The 13,291-nt window shown below is 38.4% G+C and overlaps 1 protein-coding gene across 1 annotated transcript in view; it reads left to right on the top strand.

Moving 5' to 3' along the window:
- The window catches only part of DST (dystonin), a gene marked incomplete at its 3' end in the record, with an annotated part of 320,121 nt that overhangs the window by 279,947 nt on the left and 26,883 nt on the right, over nucleotides 1-13,291 (top strand). The window contains exons 74-79 of the mRNA XM_081998014.1: nucleotides 1,500-1,697; nucleotides 2,203-2,331; nucleotides 5,430-5,600; nucleotides 6,882-7,037; nucleotides 7,268-7,474; nucleotides 9,145-9,264. Coding sequence (XP_081854140.1) covers nucleotides 1,500-1,697; nucleotides 2,203-2,331; nucleotides 5,430-5,600; nucleotides 6,882-7,037; nucleotides 7,268-7,474; nucleotides 9,145-9,264 — 981 coding nt within the window. The remainder of the gene's footprint in view (nucleotides 1-1,499; nucleotides 1,698-2,202; nucleotides 2,332-5,429; nucleotides 5,601-6,881; nucleotides 7,038-7,267; nucleotides 7,475-9,144; nucleotides 9,265-13,291) is intronic.

Raw genomic sequence — 13,291 nt, 5'->3', positions numbered from 1 at the left:
ATATCTACATGCTCTATGTGACTACTGTTATAAACTGGCCCTGTAAAAAAACCAAAGCAAACAAAAAAAACCCACCAAAAAACCAAACAAACAAAAAACCCCACCCCCACAAAACAAAAAACAAAAAAACAAAAAACCCCAAATCCAGCTTCTACTCTGTCAACCTTTTATGTTCTTATTGAACGGAAGTGTTTTACTACTGAAGAAGCATCCAGACATCATTTATGACTTCATCTACCTTCAGTGCTGAAGGAGTTCAGCAAACACATGAAAAAATCTACTTCCTTTTCATAAAATGGAGTTTGTAGGTTAGAAAGTTCACACAGTAGTGCATCCTGTGGTAGCCTGGAAAAACATCCATCTCTTGAATAATGTTGGAAAGAATAGACCTTGTTCTTAGTGAGCCTCAGCAGGAAGGAAGGGATAAGATGTGTCTGATTCTGTGAATATCCCTTTTCTTCACCCTGTTAGGAAAATAAAATAAAGAATATATTCCAGTGCTTAGCTTAAAAGAATTAAAGCAAATGTGACGCACGTTTTGTATACAAGGGCTACTTGTGACTTGCTGTTTCACCAAGTGCTCTGTATAGTTTATTTTAAAGTTCCTTTGTATTTAGCTATATATTTTTTCCATATGTTAGCATTTTGAGGGAGGTGAGTTTGAACCAGACCCCATGGAAGACAGCAGTCATAAACTTTAATTTCTTAGATGGGGTTTACCATTCTTTCTCCAAGCATTTTGCATATTCTCTTTTTCTGTTCTTTATTTCTGGTATTTTAAAGCTTTTCTCTTTTTTTTTTTTTTTTTTTTTAATCTTTCTGAAAACAGCATCTGTTTCCCAAATGTAATTTTTGCCTTTTATGGTTTTACTGTGGTTGGTGATAACAGGTTTTCAACCAGATGGATGAGGTCTTGTGGTGTTAGTATTACAATCATTCCCCAGCTTTTAGCACAGCTGAAGTGTCCTGGTAGCCTGACATAATGTGAAATGAGTTGTAGACCTGAAATGCGTGAAAAGACATCATGGCAGTCAGTTTGTTGTATGGCCCAGCAGGCACATAGTATTCTTGTTCCTCTCTCTCTCCTCTCTTCTTAGACTACTGCTCCACAAGCAATTGGCACTACTATATATAACACTGGTTTCGCACCTTACCCTCAAAAACAAAAATCCTATTAAAAAAAAGTATGTAGTAAATTAAGGAAAGTGAAGAAATAATTCTTCACTAGCAGTACTAGAAGCCTTTCATAATTTCAGAAATACATGTATTCATATATTATTTTTTCCAAGATACAAACATAAAATGTAGCATTTTGGCAGAATGATCTGTAACGGCTTTTGATTGAAGGGACCTTAGTTATTAGCTTTAATTGCTAATGCTTGTGCTGATGATAATCCAGTGACAAGGCAATAGTTTAGAACCATCATTAGTCACTGTGATTGACTTCATTCAATAATGTATCAACATGGCCAGTTATACATGCTGTGTTACAATTGTAGGTGCTACAAAATGATGTTTTAGCTCATCAGTCTACAGTGGAAGCAGTTAAGAAAGCAGGAAATGACCTGATTGAATCAAGTGCTGTTGAAGAAGCAAGTAATTTACGGAGCAAGTTGGAACTCCTGAATCAGCGCTGGCAAAACGTGTTGGAAAAAACAGAACAAAGGAAACAGCAGCTGGACAGTGCCTTGATCCAGGTGAACAGGAAATGATCAAGTAAAGATATAACTCAGAAAAAGTGTCTTTTTACATGAAATACATAGGTAAACGGATTAGAAGTTGGCCTAAATCAAAACCATAATACAGACTCTCCTGAATTTGGAGAAAGTTTGAATCCTGCTGTATCTTCCACAGCTGGCCACGGTCTTATATAGTGCTAAATCAAGAATTCAGCTTTTGGCCTACATATTTTCAAAGGGTGAATTTTCTGTATAGGTATATTTTTCAGGGAAAACATTGATATCTCTCGTGCTCATTTAGCCTACTTTCAAGATTTCTGTGTTTTTTTGTTTTTATCGTTTAGATTGGATTGAGCTAGTTTAAATTTTGGGTTGTTTTTCTCTTCCCCCCCCCCCCCCCTTCTATTTCCTTTGATAATAGCAAATATCTGATTAAATCTGTTGCCAGTATACTTCTGCATCTAAGATAGAGCTTACTGAAATGTTCTCCATCCTAATACTAAGATGATGTGGTGTAATTTAGGCCCAAGGTTTCCATGGTGAAGTTGAAGATATGCAGCAATGGCTGACAGACACTGAACGTCAGCTGTTGTCATCAAAACCCGTTGGAGGCTTACCAGAAACAGCAAGAGAGCAGCTTAATACCCATATGGTAAGTATCAGTATTAGAATGCTTTGCAAATTGCATTTCAGGACTAACTATCTTTCAAGAGTGTTTATGGTAAATATGGAGCATGTTCTATATGTCACAGTGTCTGTACAGTATCTTAATAAATGTTAATAGCCTTCAAAACAACACTGTTATTTTCAGTGTAGGAAAAGTAGTCACTTGGGAGCTGCCCAAAGCTGAACCATTAATACTGTTGAGGCAGAAATAAAAGAACTTTTGCATCCTTATTCTCAGAAAGAAAAACAGAAAGTGTTTGTAGATTTTTCAGTGATTCCTATTCTTCTTTTCCCTTGTGACCCCATATCTACTTTTATGCTTTTTCTAAGATACAAATATTAATCTAAAAGTGATGCACATTCACTGGACCTTTAATTAAGAGACTCGATCCTTTATTCTTTATCTAACCAAAGCTGACATTAAAGTCATCATTAGCACAGATACAATAAGGGCTACTGGCTCATGTAGAGGCTCTGCTTAAATTAGAAATGGCAAGCTGATCAGTATGCCTAAATTATTCCCTTCCTTCCTTTCCTTTCTCTTTAAGAAACATTCTCCAGATTTCTCTGCCCCTGTAGAACCATATAGCTTAAAAAAAGATACTTAAACTTGATCCCTTACCTCAAAGGAAGGTGGTTCATAGTGCTCCATTTATGTAAAATAATGCTATGCAGTTAGGCCAGGATATAAGCCCAAACCTGGTGATCTAAACTCCTGACCTCCTGGCTCAGATGTGACAGTGATATTTACTGAACTGTCCCTTAACTCATGTATGCCTGACAGTTTCCATTAGAATGCTGCATTGTCATAGTTTAAAAATAAGATTTTAATTTGTAATGATGCTAAAGATAATTACACACTGATGTGGGGCATTTTTTTTTTCCTCCCAAATTTACCAGTAACTATTTCTGAGAAGGAAAATAATTTACAGTTTTAAAATCTGTTGACAGGAAACTAGGTCAAAGGTTTTTGGGTCAAAATCTGTTTTCCCCCCTTCTCTAAGGGGGCAGAGGGGAAGCCTTTTTTTACTCCTCCTGTAAGGGTGAGGCATAATCATGATTCCATGAGGGTCTGTGAAGCTCTCTCCATTGTTCATCCTGGACTTAAAGTCAGATCAAGACCAAAAAATTTTCCCTGGAAAATTCCAGGGTTTTCTTTGATACATTCTTTTACTACGCAAATTTTCTATACCTATTGTACTTACGGATTGATTAGTTAAAGACTCTTTAAACTGAATGTAGTATTGTAGTTGGAACAAATGTGAATGTGTCCCCAATAATATGTACTCTGTATGGACGATCATTTCCTAACTGTACATGTACATTTTAACAGATTGTTACTATGCTGTGGGCCATCATATAACTGCAGGCATTGACTTATAATCCTTTAATGTATATAACCCTTAAAAAATAGGACTTGATTTCAGTTTAGTTAAACCTCAGTGCATCTGTGCAGATATGTGTAAATTCTCCCTTTTTTTTTTGGCACCTGAAATGTTGAGGCCACTTGTCATGTTGAGTACTATTGTATTATAAGTTCCAAATTCAAACTTGCCCCTAAGTGATACAAGCCATGTTAAGGTGTGATGTGAAACTGAAGAAGAAAGTTTTGCACTATATTTTGAATTGTTTCTCATTGGAAATAAATGTTATGAACCATTTTCTTGAATATAAGGTCTGCTTCTACAGATATGAATAAAAGAGCCCTCAACCATTATTAGTTCACAAATGGAGTTGAGATTGGGTAGCATTTCCAGCTAAGGCAACTCCAGGAAAACAAAAGATACGAAGAGACATTACAGGACACCAGTAGGAAAGGGTCTTAAAAAGAGGCCTCTTTGGCTGTCCCAGTGCTGCTCAGAACATCCCTCTCCTTTTCTTAAAACAATTGTTTTTCTCAGTTCCTCCTTTAAAAGAACTTTAATTGTTCCTGCCCCCTTAAGAGTGTGACTGTACTGCAGAATTAACCACTGTGTTGAGCCCCTGTCTCAGACTGAGCCCAGCCCCAGTGTTTGGGGCCACTCCTGCCTTGCCCTGTCTCGCCTGTGCTGAGCTCCCTGTGTTTACTGCTGAGGGGTTCTTGTGCTGTAGTAAAAGATCCTCTGGGGAGTTACGGAAGCCAGAAATATTGTAGGGAGGTTGGGAGCGTAGGAGGAAGCAGGCTAGGTGACACCACTTTTCATGGTCCTCAGAAAGAAAGCAAGGAAGCTTTCTGTCCTGTTAAAATCTTAGCTTATGGTTGAACCTGCTTCCTGCTTTGCCTGCCTCTGTGATCAGGAGCAACCCTGTGTACTGCATCTCTCAACCCGAAGAAAATGTTGGGTTAGGGCTCTTGTTTTGGGAATTGGAGGAAAAAGTTCTTTGCTTCCTATTTGCAAGCCACTTATTGCTCGTGTTCTGGAAGATGTTCCTCATTTCGGAGTCTGCAGCAGCTTCGTTAGTATATTTTGTATGGTCTGTTACAAATATTGAACATGCCTTTTTGAGTCAGAGGGATGCATGCGAGCTCCCAGTCTCTTGCCACCCCATCTTTAACATGGTTAAAAAAGAACACTTAGTAGAATACTAGGCAGGTGAAACAGTTGCTACCGTTATTCTTCCAGCTTTCTTTGTATGTGTAAAATGTCTTCAGTGCTCTTGCCTAGCAAGTGAAGGAAGATACAGGCAAAACAAAAGAGACCATGTACAATAAAGCAGCCCTCCCAAGTAGTCCCACCCACTTTTGAAGTTGTGTTGAATAGGTCTGGGCTTTCAGCGCACAGTATAATGCCGATGCTTTTTGTGTTTCAGCTACAGATGGACTTTAAACCAACCAAGTTGTAGCAAATCTTGTGCAATAACTGCATGGTACTTTCTTTGCCAAGGTTTGGATCTCAGAGAAAGCATCTGACAGACAATACAAGTTCTCATTTCCTGAAGTGTGCCCTTTCTTTGCTCATTTGGCTTTTTATGAATTACGTATGTTTCCTTTATTAGTCTTAATCATACCCGCTAAATGTTGGGGGAGGAATAAATATTATACTAGCATTTGTAAAGAGTATTGAATTTCTACCTGACTTATTTTTTGGTGCTTGCTTTATTTAGGAACTTTGTGCTGCCTTTGAAGCCAAAGAAGAGGCATATAAGTGTATAATGCAGAAAGGCCAGCAGATGCTTGCAAGATGCCCAGAGTCTGCTGAAACAAACGTTGAGCAGGACATAAATAACTTAAAAGAAAAATGGGAATCAGTACAAACAAAACTCAGTGAAAGAAAAGTATGTGTTTTTACATAAAAATAGAAGTGTGAATCGTATATTTAAGGATGTTAATGTTCAGTGCTTTTATGCATGCATACTTCATCTTTTATATTTAAAATTAATTGTAGAGACAGTTATGCAGAATTCATTGGTATGTTCAGATATTACTGGGAAAAAATGGGATTCAAGAAGTTGATTATGCTTAACTGAGGGAGAGGACGGGTGAGAATGGCACAAGTCTGTTCCATAGAAATTCATTAACTGATACTGATAATGCTTATTTGGTAGGACAGGTCTTTTCTGTTTTTTATTACAGTAATTGTAGACATGAGAGAATAAATAAAATTACTCAATCATTCAAGTTTATCTCCTCAGTACAGAATTGCAGCATTAATTTTCCTAGCTTTTATCCTTTTTTTTTCTTAAAATTCCCAAAACCTTGGCCTTCTGCCACTTACTTCAAGTGACTACCTTCTGTTCCAACATAGATCAATAGCGTGATTTCACTGATATGCAACATACGTTTTCTTTATTATTTATTTCATTTTGCTTTCATTCCTTCACGAAGTATAGTCCGTTTGTTCTACCTCAATCAAACAATGAAGAATATCAGTAATTACAAACAGAGGAACTCTCTGTACAGTCCTGATATGTATAAAGCACAAATATGTAACTAACAGCTTAGTTATATTTTAAAGTAAGAATTCTGGTGTCTCTTAAGGTAACTGTATAATGTAAGAATGTCAGACTAATTAACACTCAATATGAACACTTTCTTGCAGGAAGTGTAAGGTTGGAGTTCTCAGCTAGGCCAGCAGTGCAATTGTTTGAAAATCTGCTGTCTCATGCTCAACAAAAATTCAGTATCCAAAATTAGTCTCAGTTCAGGCAACCAAAATGACAATTGGGCTTTATTAAAAAGAAGTGGTCTAGGCAAACTTGCTCTTTGTTTAGTGTAGAGGAATAAATTAGATGACCTCTTTGAGGCTCTTCCAAGTGCACTGCCACCTTAGATTTCTGATATTCTCCTGGGTTTGTATTGAAATTGATAAATCCGTATGTCCCATTAGGATTAAGTAGTAGATGATATAATGTTATAATGTGGAAAATTTTATCTTGATTGTCTTTACTGTTAGTCTTCTATCCATCTCCTTTAATATGCTCAGTTGTAGGCTGTTATTTTAAAACTCAGAAACTTTGAGTTGGAAAAATGTTTTAAAATGCTAAACTAAAATGGTTTACTTGGCTGAAGCCCCTGCACAATATCAACTGCTATTAAAGTATGACCTGTCTTTACAGACCAAACTGGAAGAAGCCCTCAATTTAGCAATGGAGTTCCACAACTCACTTCAAGATTTCATCAATTGGCTTACTCAGGCTGAGCAAACTCTAACTGCAGCTTCTCGGCCAAGTCTTATCTTGGACACTGTCTTGTTTCAAATTGATGAACACAAGGTATGTAAAGAAACAGATGTGTAATGTTTTTCTCCCACTCTGGAAATACTTTAACATTGTCCAAATGAACTCTGTAACGCTGGCATTCACAGAAACATTTAATTTGTTTTAAAATCACATTTCATAATCTTTCTCGTTACATCATTCTTTATCAGACTGTTTTTTTTCAGTGTTTACCCAATGCTTGAGCCAATGTAGTATTCAGAGCAATTTTCTCCCTTTTTTCCAAGGTTTTTGCCACAGAAGTGAATTCTCATCGAGATCAGATCATAGAGCTGGACAAAACTGGAACCCATTTGAAATATTTCAGCCAGAAACAGGATGTTGTCCTTATTAAGAATCTGCTGATTAGTGTACAGAGTCGATGGGAAAAAGTAGTTCAACGTTTAGTTGAAAGGGGAAGAGCTTTGGATGATGCAAGGAAAAGAGCCAAACAGGTAATCGGACAGCAGCTGTTGTACAACTCTTTGATCTTAGCTGTAATTACATCCAGACTCTTGAAGAATATGGTGCTTTAAAGCACTTTCAAGTAAGTCTGGGTTTAGTGTAACAGACACTGTTGAGTTAGTGGAGCAATTTCTGTGATTCAATCATAGAGCACTTCATTTGGGAGGTGAAAGCATCATTTTCAACCCGAGCAGTGACTTCTGTGTGCAATACAGAATAGTCTGAAAGAAGAAAGTTACAGTATGGCTTCCAGATGTATATTAGTGCCAACTGTCCTCAAGAAGAAGTTTCACAATCAACCCCTTGTATTTTAAAGAATGTGACAAACCCCTTTCACTAATCTGTGGGAGTATTCCTTAGTGTTTTCTTCTTGGGTTTACATTGTGCCCTGATTAATACTCATCACTTCCTCAATCTCTTACGTTAGTTACTAGATTTTCTGTGTGGTAAGATGTCTCCATTTATTTCCTTAAAAACCTGGAGAGTTTTTTTACACAGTTTTTCTCACCAGGGATCATTCATGCTTTTTTCCTTAGATACACATTCCCCTCACTGAGGAGCATAAACGATAAGATGCAAAATGTGTGAGAGGAATGTAATCTGTTTAAACATCAATAGGAAGTTCTAGCTTCTTTTTATTCAAGTGAACATGACCATTCAAGATTTGGTCATGTTCACAGCCAAACCACATTCCCATGTTCACTGCTACTGCCACTCAGCTTACTGAGTAGTGTTAGCCCAAAAGCCAATCAAAGGTTATTGATTTTCCAGCAGTTTCTCACGTGCATTCATGCACACAGCATTTCTGCAGTGAGATGGATTTCACCTCTATATCCATTTAGACAGCTGAATATAATAAGTTATTAGTTTAGGACAACTATCTATGCAGAGCGGGGTAGGAGGTACTGAAGGGTGCTGGTGCCAAGGCCTGATCCACAACCCTGAACAACACGGTCCAGGAGCCTTGAGAGCTTTCTGAACTAGTTTCTTGTGTTTTCATGTGTAGGCAGCTCAGGCAAGATGAATTTTCAAGAGACATGAAGAGAGAAATGACCAGCTTAGAAAAATTGAATCTCAAAAGAGGTGCCACTTTGTGAAAGCTGTTTGAATCTCAAGTCCTTCCCTGCTTCCTTTCCTGAAGCACTCGCTTTGTTGAGACAGGAAGGAAGTTCAAGAATCTGTTCCTTGCCCGCCAAGATAGCATTTGATACAATGAGAGGATTTGTGAGCGTTCCAGGGAAAATCTTGGGCAGTCATCCAGACAGGAGTTTTCCCCCATGATTTACTGCTGTTGTCCCCTATAGGCAATAGCTGAGCCCCATTCTTGCTGTATTTACTATTCATTACCAAAAATGTAGGAGTCAAAATGACCAACACATCAACAGAAGTTACCAATATGTCTTTGAAAGATGTATAGTATGTGTGCAGATCACGTACATAAGAGGTTGCTAATTCACCCAGGAGAAGGGAGGCTAAGTCTAGTGGGCACATGGTTGTGCTGGTCCTGTTTGAGACACCAGAGAGAAAAAGCAGACCAAATCTTTCTGAAGTCTTCAGAGTCCTTGTTTGGCCTGTAGAGAATTGGCTGGGGTTTAAGGTTTTAGGACTATTTTATGAACCAGTGAATTTTAAAATGCATACAAATCTTGCTTTGCTGCAGTTCCATGAAGCCTGGCACAAACTTATGGAATGGCTGGAAGAGTCAGAGAAATCTTTGGACTCAGATCTTGAAATTGCAAATGACCCTGACAAAATAAAGATGCAGCTCGCACAGCATAAGGTGAGTCATGGGTGGTGAAATGCAAAGTGCCTAGTAAGATGTAGGTAAGTCTATCAGCCTTGTACTGTTCAGTCAGCAAAGGAAGTAGATTTGTGGCCTTGCTACAATGGAGTGGTTATTATCATCAAATTAAATGGTGGTGTGTTACAGGCAGGGAGTGAAAAAAAATTCACAGTACCTGATCCAGGGGGGAATCATAGGCTCATAGAATGGTTAACTATGAAGAAGAGAGACATAATAATATGGCACCATGGAAACTTTAAAAAACAAAGTAATGCTATCGCAGAATAGGAATCTCTGAAGAGATTTTATTACAGGCTTTTTTCAGTCCTTAAACCACAAATTTACCATCCAGTTATTTGGGCTGGGATTTTCCTTTAAATACTACAGGACCACCTCAAAACTGAAAAATAATCTTGTATTTTAATTGGCAGTTACTTTTTATGTTAAGTGGAAATATTAATGAAATCCTCTAGAAAGTACAATGATACCATTAGTAGCAAAGGTTGTTTCTCTTCATGGAATTCAAAATTCCAGGACCAGCTTTCCACAAACCCAGCTGCTGTAGGTGAAAATGTAAAAATCTCCCCGATTGACTTGGCTTTTCAAACAAGTAATGATAATGTAAAAGCTCTGTAGTTCCATCAGACACAGAGCAAAAGGAAGGATGGAAAAAGTCTACTTCACTTTTACTTTTGTAAAGAGCCTAGAATAATATATTACAGTGGATCAGGTGACTGAGTGGCAGACTCTTCAGAGACAAACTGTGTATCAAGATTTATCTTGAAGCAGTTTCATCAGAGACAGAATATTGAAAGTTCTTTTTTTCTACATTTGGCATACATTTACTTCTACTTTTCATGTCAGCTTTATTGTTCTTCATTTACTCCTATTTTTTCATTCTGCATAACCCCAAGGGTTTGCATATCTAATTTTTCCCTTCTTGGTGTAGCTTCTGATGATTGCTTTACCTCCAACAGGTTTTGCCATGTATACTAATGCTTGGTTACTGCATACGTCTGCTTTACATTTTTATCATCTCTTAGTTTACATGGTGATTTAAGTATTGTTTATCAACCAGGAAAATACTCTCCTTTAATATGGGAAAGTTGGCTGTTCGTCAAGTGAGAACAGTTTTACCTATGTTTGCTGTTAAAACTGTTAGATAAACCTGCATTAACATTCTGTTACGCTAACTCTGCAATTTCACTTTGTTCTGGGATTGCTGCTGTTGCCAGAATTTGAAGTTAGCAATGGGAATTTGGGGCAAGGGGCGGGGAGGGGGAAATCTTTCTGTTAAGATAGTCTTTCTTGTCATCTCTGACTTTATAAATCTTTTAATCCTTCCACTCCTTCCTTTTCCTTATATAAAGTTCAAACTCCTCGCAAGTATGGTCAACACGTTGTGACTTTGCTTTGAGGTCCTTTTAGGACCTGACGTTTGACTCTCTACTCTTGCACTCCTTCCCTCTTCCGAAATGTTAAGCTTTGATAATCCCACTTAGTAGTATGGGATACAGTAGTATGTTTTATGAGCCCAAGCTTCCTCACATGGATTGGCAGACACATCACTTCTCTCTCATCATCTTTTCTCCAGCTTCTCTTTGTATAAAATGCTTGCAGAGAATAGCTACTCGAGTTGCTTGAATCTCATTTCTCATTAAGGAATGGGATGGAATGTGGCACAGGGGCATTAGGATTGAAACTGGCAATTTGGAGGAAAAAGATGAATGTGTGTGAGAGAGGCAGTTCTGTGAACTTTGTAACTTTAAACTTCAAACAACCCCCCCCAAGAAATCAACTCAATTGTTTTTTAATGAGCTGTCAAACCTCCCAACACTGCAATGTCCTTCCTTGTATTTTGAGTCTTTTCCTTCCACTCCCACATATACCCCCTGTGTTCGTCTTTGTCTTTTCTGTCCAGCCTTGAAGGTTTCCTTGCTCCGTTTAGTTAACAATTTTGCTATCTGAACTGAATGTGTGCTCTGTGTGTGCTGTAAGCAATAATTTGGACTTGCTCTTTGCCAGTTGTTACTGCCAAAAAAAAAAGTCCCTGAAAGAGAAAAGCCAAGATAATATGTTTTCTCTCTCACTCTTATCTAGTGTGTTGCCAGGGACTTTTGGGGGTTATTCATCGTCTGTTTATCAGCATTTTTTTCTCATTTTTAGAAGTCAGGAATGGAAAAACCCTTACTAGGTCACTCAATCCATTCCTGTGCTAATGCTGAGTGTTCCTTACAGTACACTACATACATTATCTGTATGTTAATTACTTTCGGTCATCTTACCTGTCTGCTCCTGCCAGCTTGAACCAAAATCTACTCTCAGTTACACCTCTGTGAAATCAAATGAAAGTAGATACGCTGTAGTGTGTGTAGTCTCTCAAAGAATGAATTGACTACAACCCTTTGTTCATTTTAAATCTGTTTTTCCTGTATGATCCTTCTCTGGCAGCAATTTCATTGTGTTTCCTCATGCAAATCAAGTAGCACTGTGCATGTAGTGTTAAGTAGTTAATAAACCTCATCAAATAAAAGGAGGACAGGCATACTGTTTGTATTTAAGGAACTTTTATAAAAAACTGGTTATTTTCATTTTTTAAATTATTTTTATAGTATTTAGCTTGACAATGATGTTTGTAGTCTTTCTTAAAGTGTGTTTCCTTGTTGTTTTATATGAGGAAAATGAAAGGACAGTAAGGAAATAGTGAATTACAAAACAGATGCTGTCTTTTTTTGCTGTGTGGTTTGTTGGTTTTTTTTCTTTTTCTGATGGATTTTGATCCTCAGTCCCCTCTGGATCCTGAAATAACCCTAAAGTACGGACAGTATAGTGCAAAATACCAAGCAAGTTTTAAAAAAGAAACCTTGGATCACCCTAGGTAAAGTTGTCTTACTGTCTCCCTGGCATAACCCAAGGCCTACCTCCAACTTAAGACACCTCCATTCCACTGGAGCTTTCCCTGACACACACTGACATCTGAAAAGAGCAGATGACTATGTGGACACATGGGAAAGTCAGTGGAGGAGTTGCGAGCTGCCGTGGCACAGGTTGGTGCAGGCCGGCTGGGAACAGCTTGCCAGTCGGAGGTGAGCAGGCGTGCACGTGCCGGCAGTGGCCATGAGGAGTCCTGGTAATCTTTACACACCCTGAGGAGTTACTATGAGTTGTAAGTGGTAATCATTTCTGTGCTGGGTGTGATGATACTGAATGTTGCTCTGAGAACCAGATGAAAATTAATTTCGGCAAATGCTGAGCAAAAACTCTCTTGGCCTAGTACTTTTTGGTGACAAAAAAAGAAGAATATTTATTTGATTCTGTATACAGGAGTTTCCTAAAGCAAACTTGTGATTTTTATCTTTTTTTAACTGATTTCCTGCTAGCGGTTCATGAAGGTGTGAAATAAAACACTTTAAGCACTGCTTCCATTTAAAAGTTGCTGTGTAGGGCTGGTTTTGTCTTTTGGCAGTGTTCCTTTATTTAATTATTTACTCTGTCAGCCGGTTAACTCCTCTGTGCTATCAGATGATTCTCTGTGCTCCTCTGTGCCTTTGAAAAGCTTCCAGAGGCTCTGTGCAGGAGGAGCTGTCAGAGCTGGCAGGCAGATGCAACTGCTGTGTCACTGTCATCTTCCAACGTCCCTGGATCACAGAAACCTGCTTGCCGTCATGACTTCCAGCCCAAAGTGCGCTATCAGGACGTCACCTGGCTCCTTCTTGTGCCTGGATCTGTATGCTTTTGGCATACAATTCTTCCCATTTATAGTATGCTTCAACCTTAGGAGGGTTAAATGTTTGTGGTTGGAGGTTTCCCAGCCTGACCATGCTGAGCTAAAACAGAATGACCTCTGCAGCCCTTGGGGTGCTCTACACTGGCTGTAAATCTTGGAATGTAAGAATATAGTGTGAAGACTGCTCAGTTCATGGCTCCCAAAGTAGCAGTTCTTTGACATTCTTCTGACCACCAGGCAGCCCCTTGCAGAAATTTAGGAATATTATGGTAGGACAGGAGTCATTGCTGTCACTGA

Source organism: Phaethon aethereus, assembly GCF_964289735.1.
Source record: "Phaethon aethereus genome assembly, chromosome: 3".
NCBI lineage: Eukaryota > Metazoa > Chordata > Aves > Phaethontiformes > Phaethontidae > Phaethon > Phaethon aethereus.
This window is presented reverse-complemented; position numbering and strand designations above follow the sequence as displayed.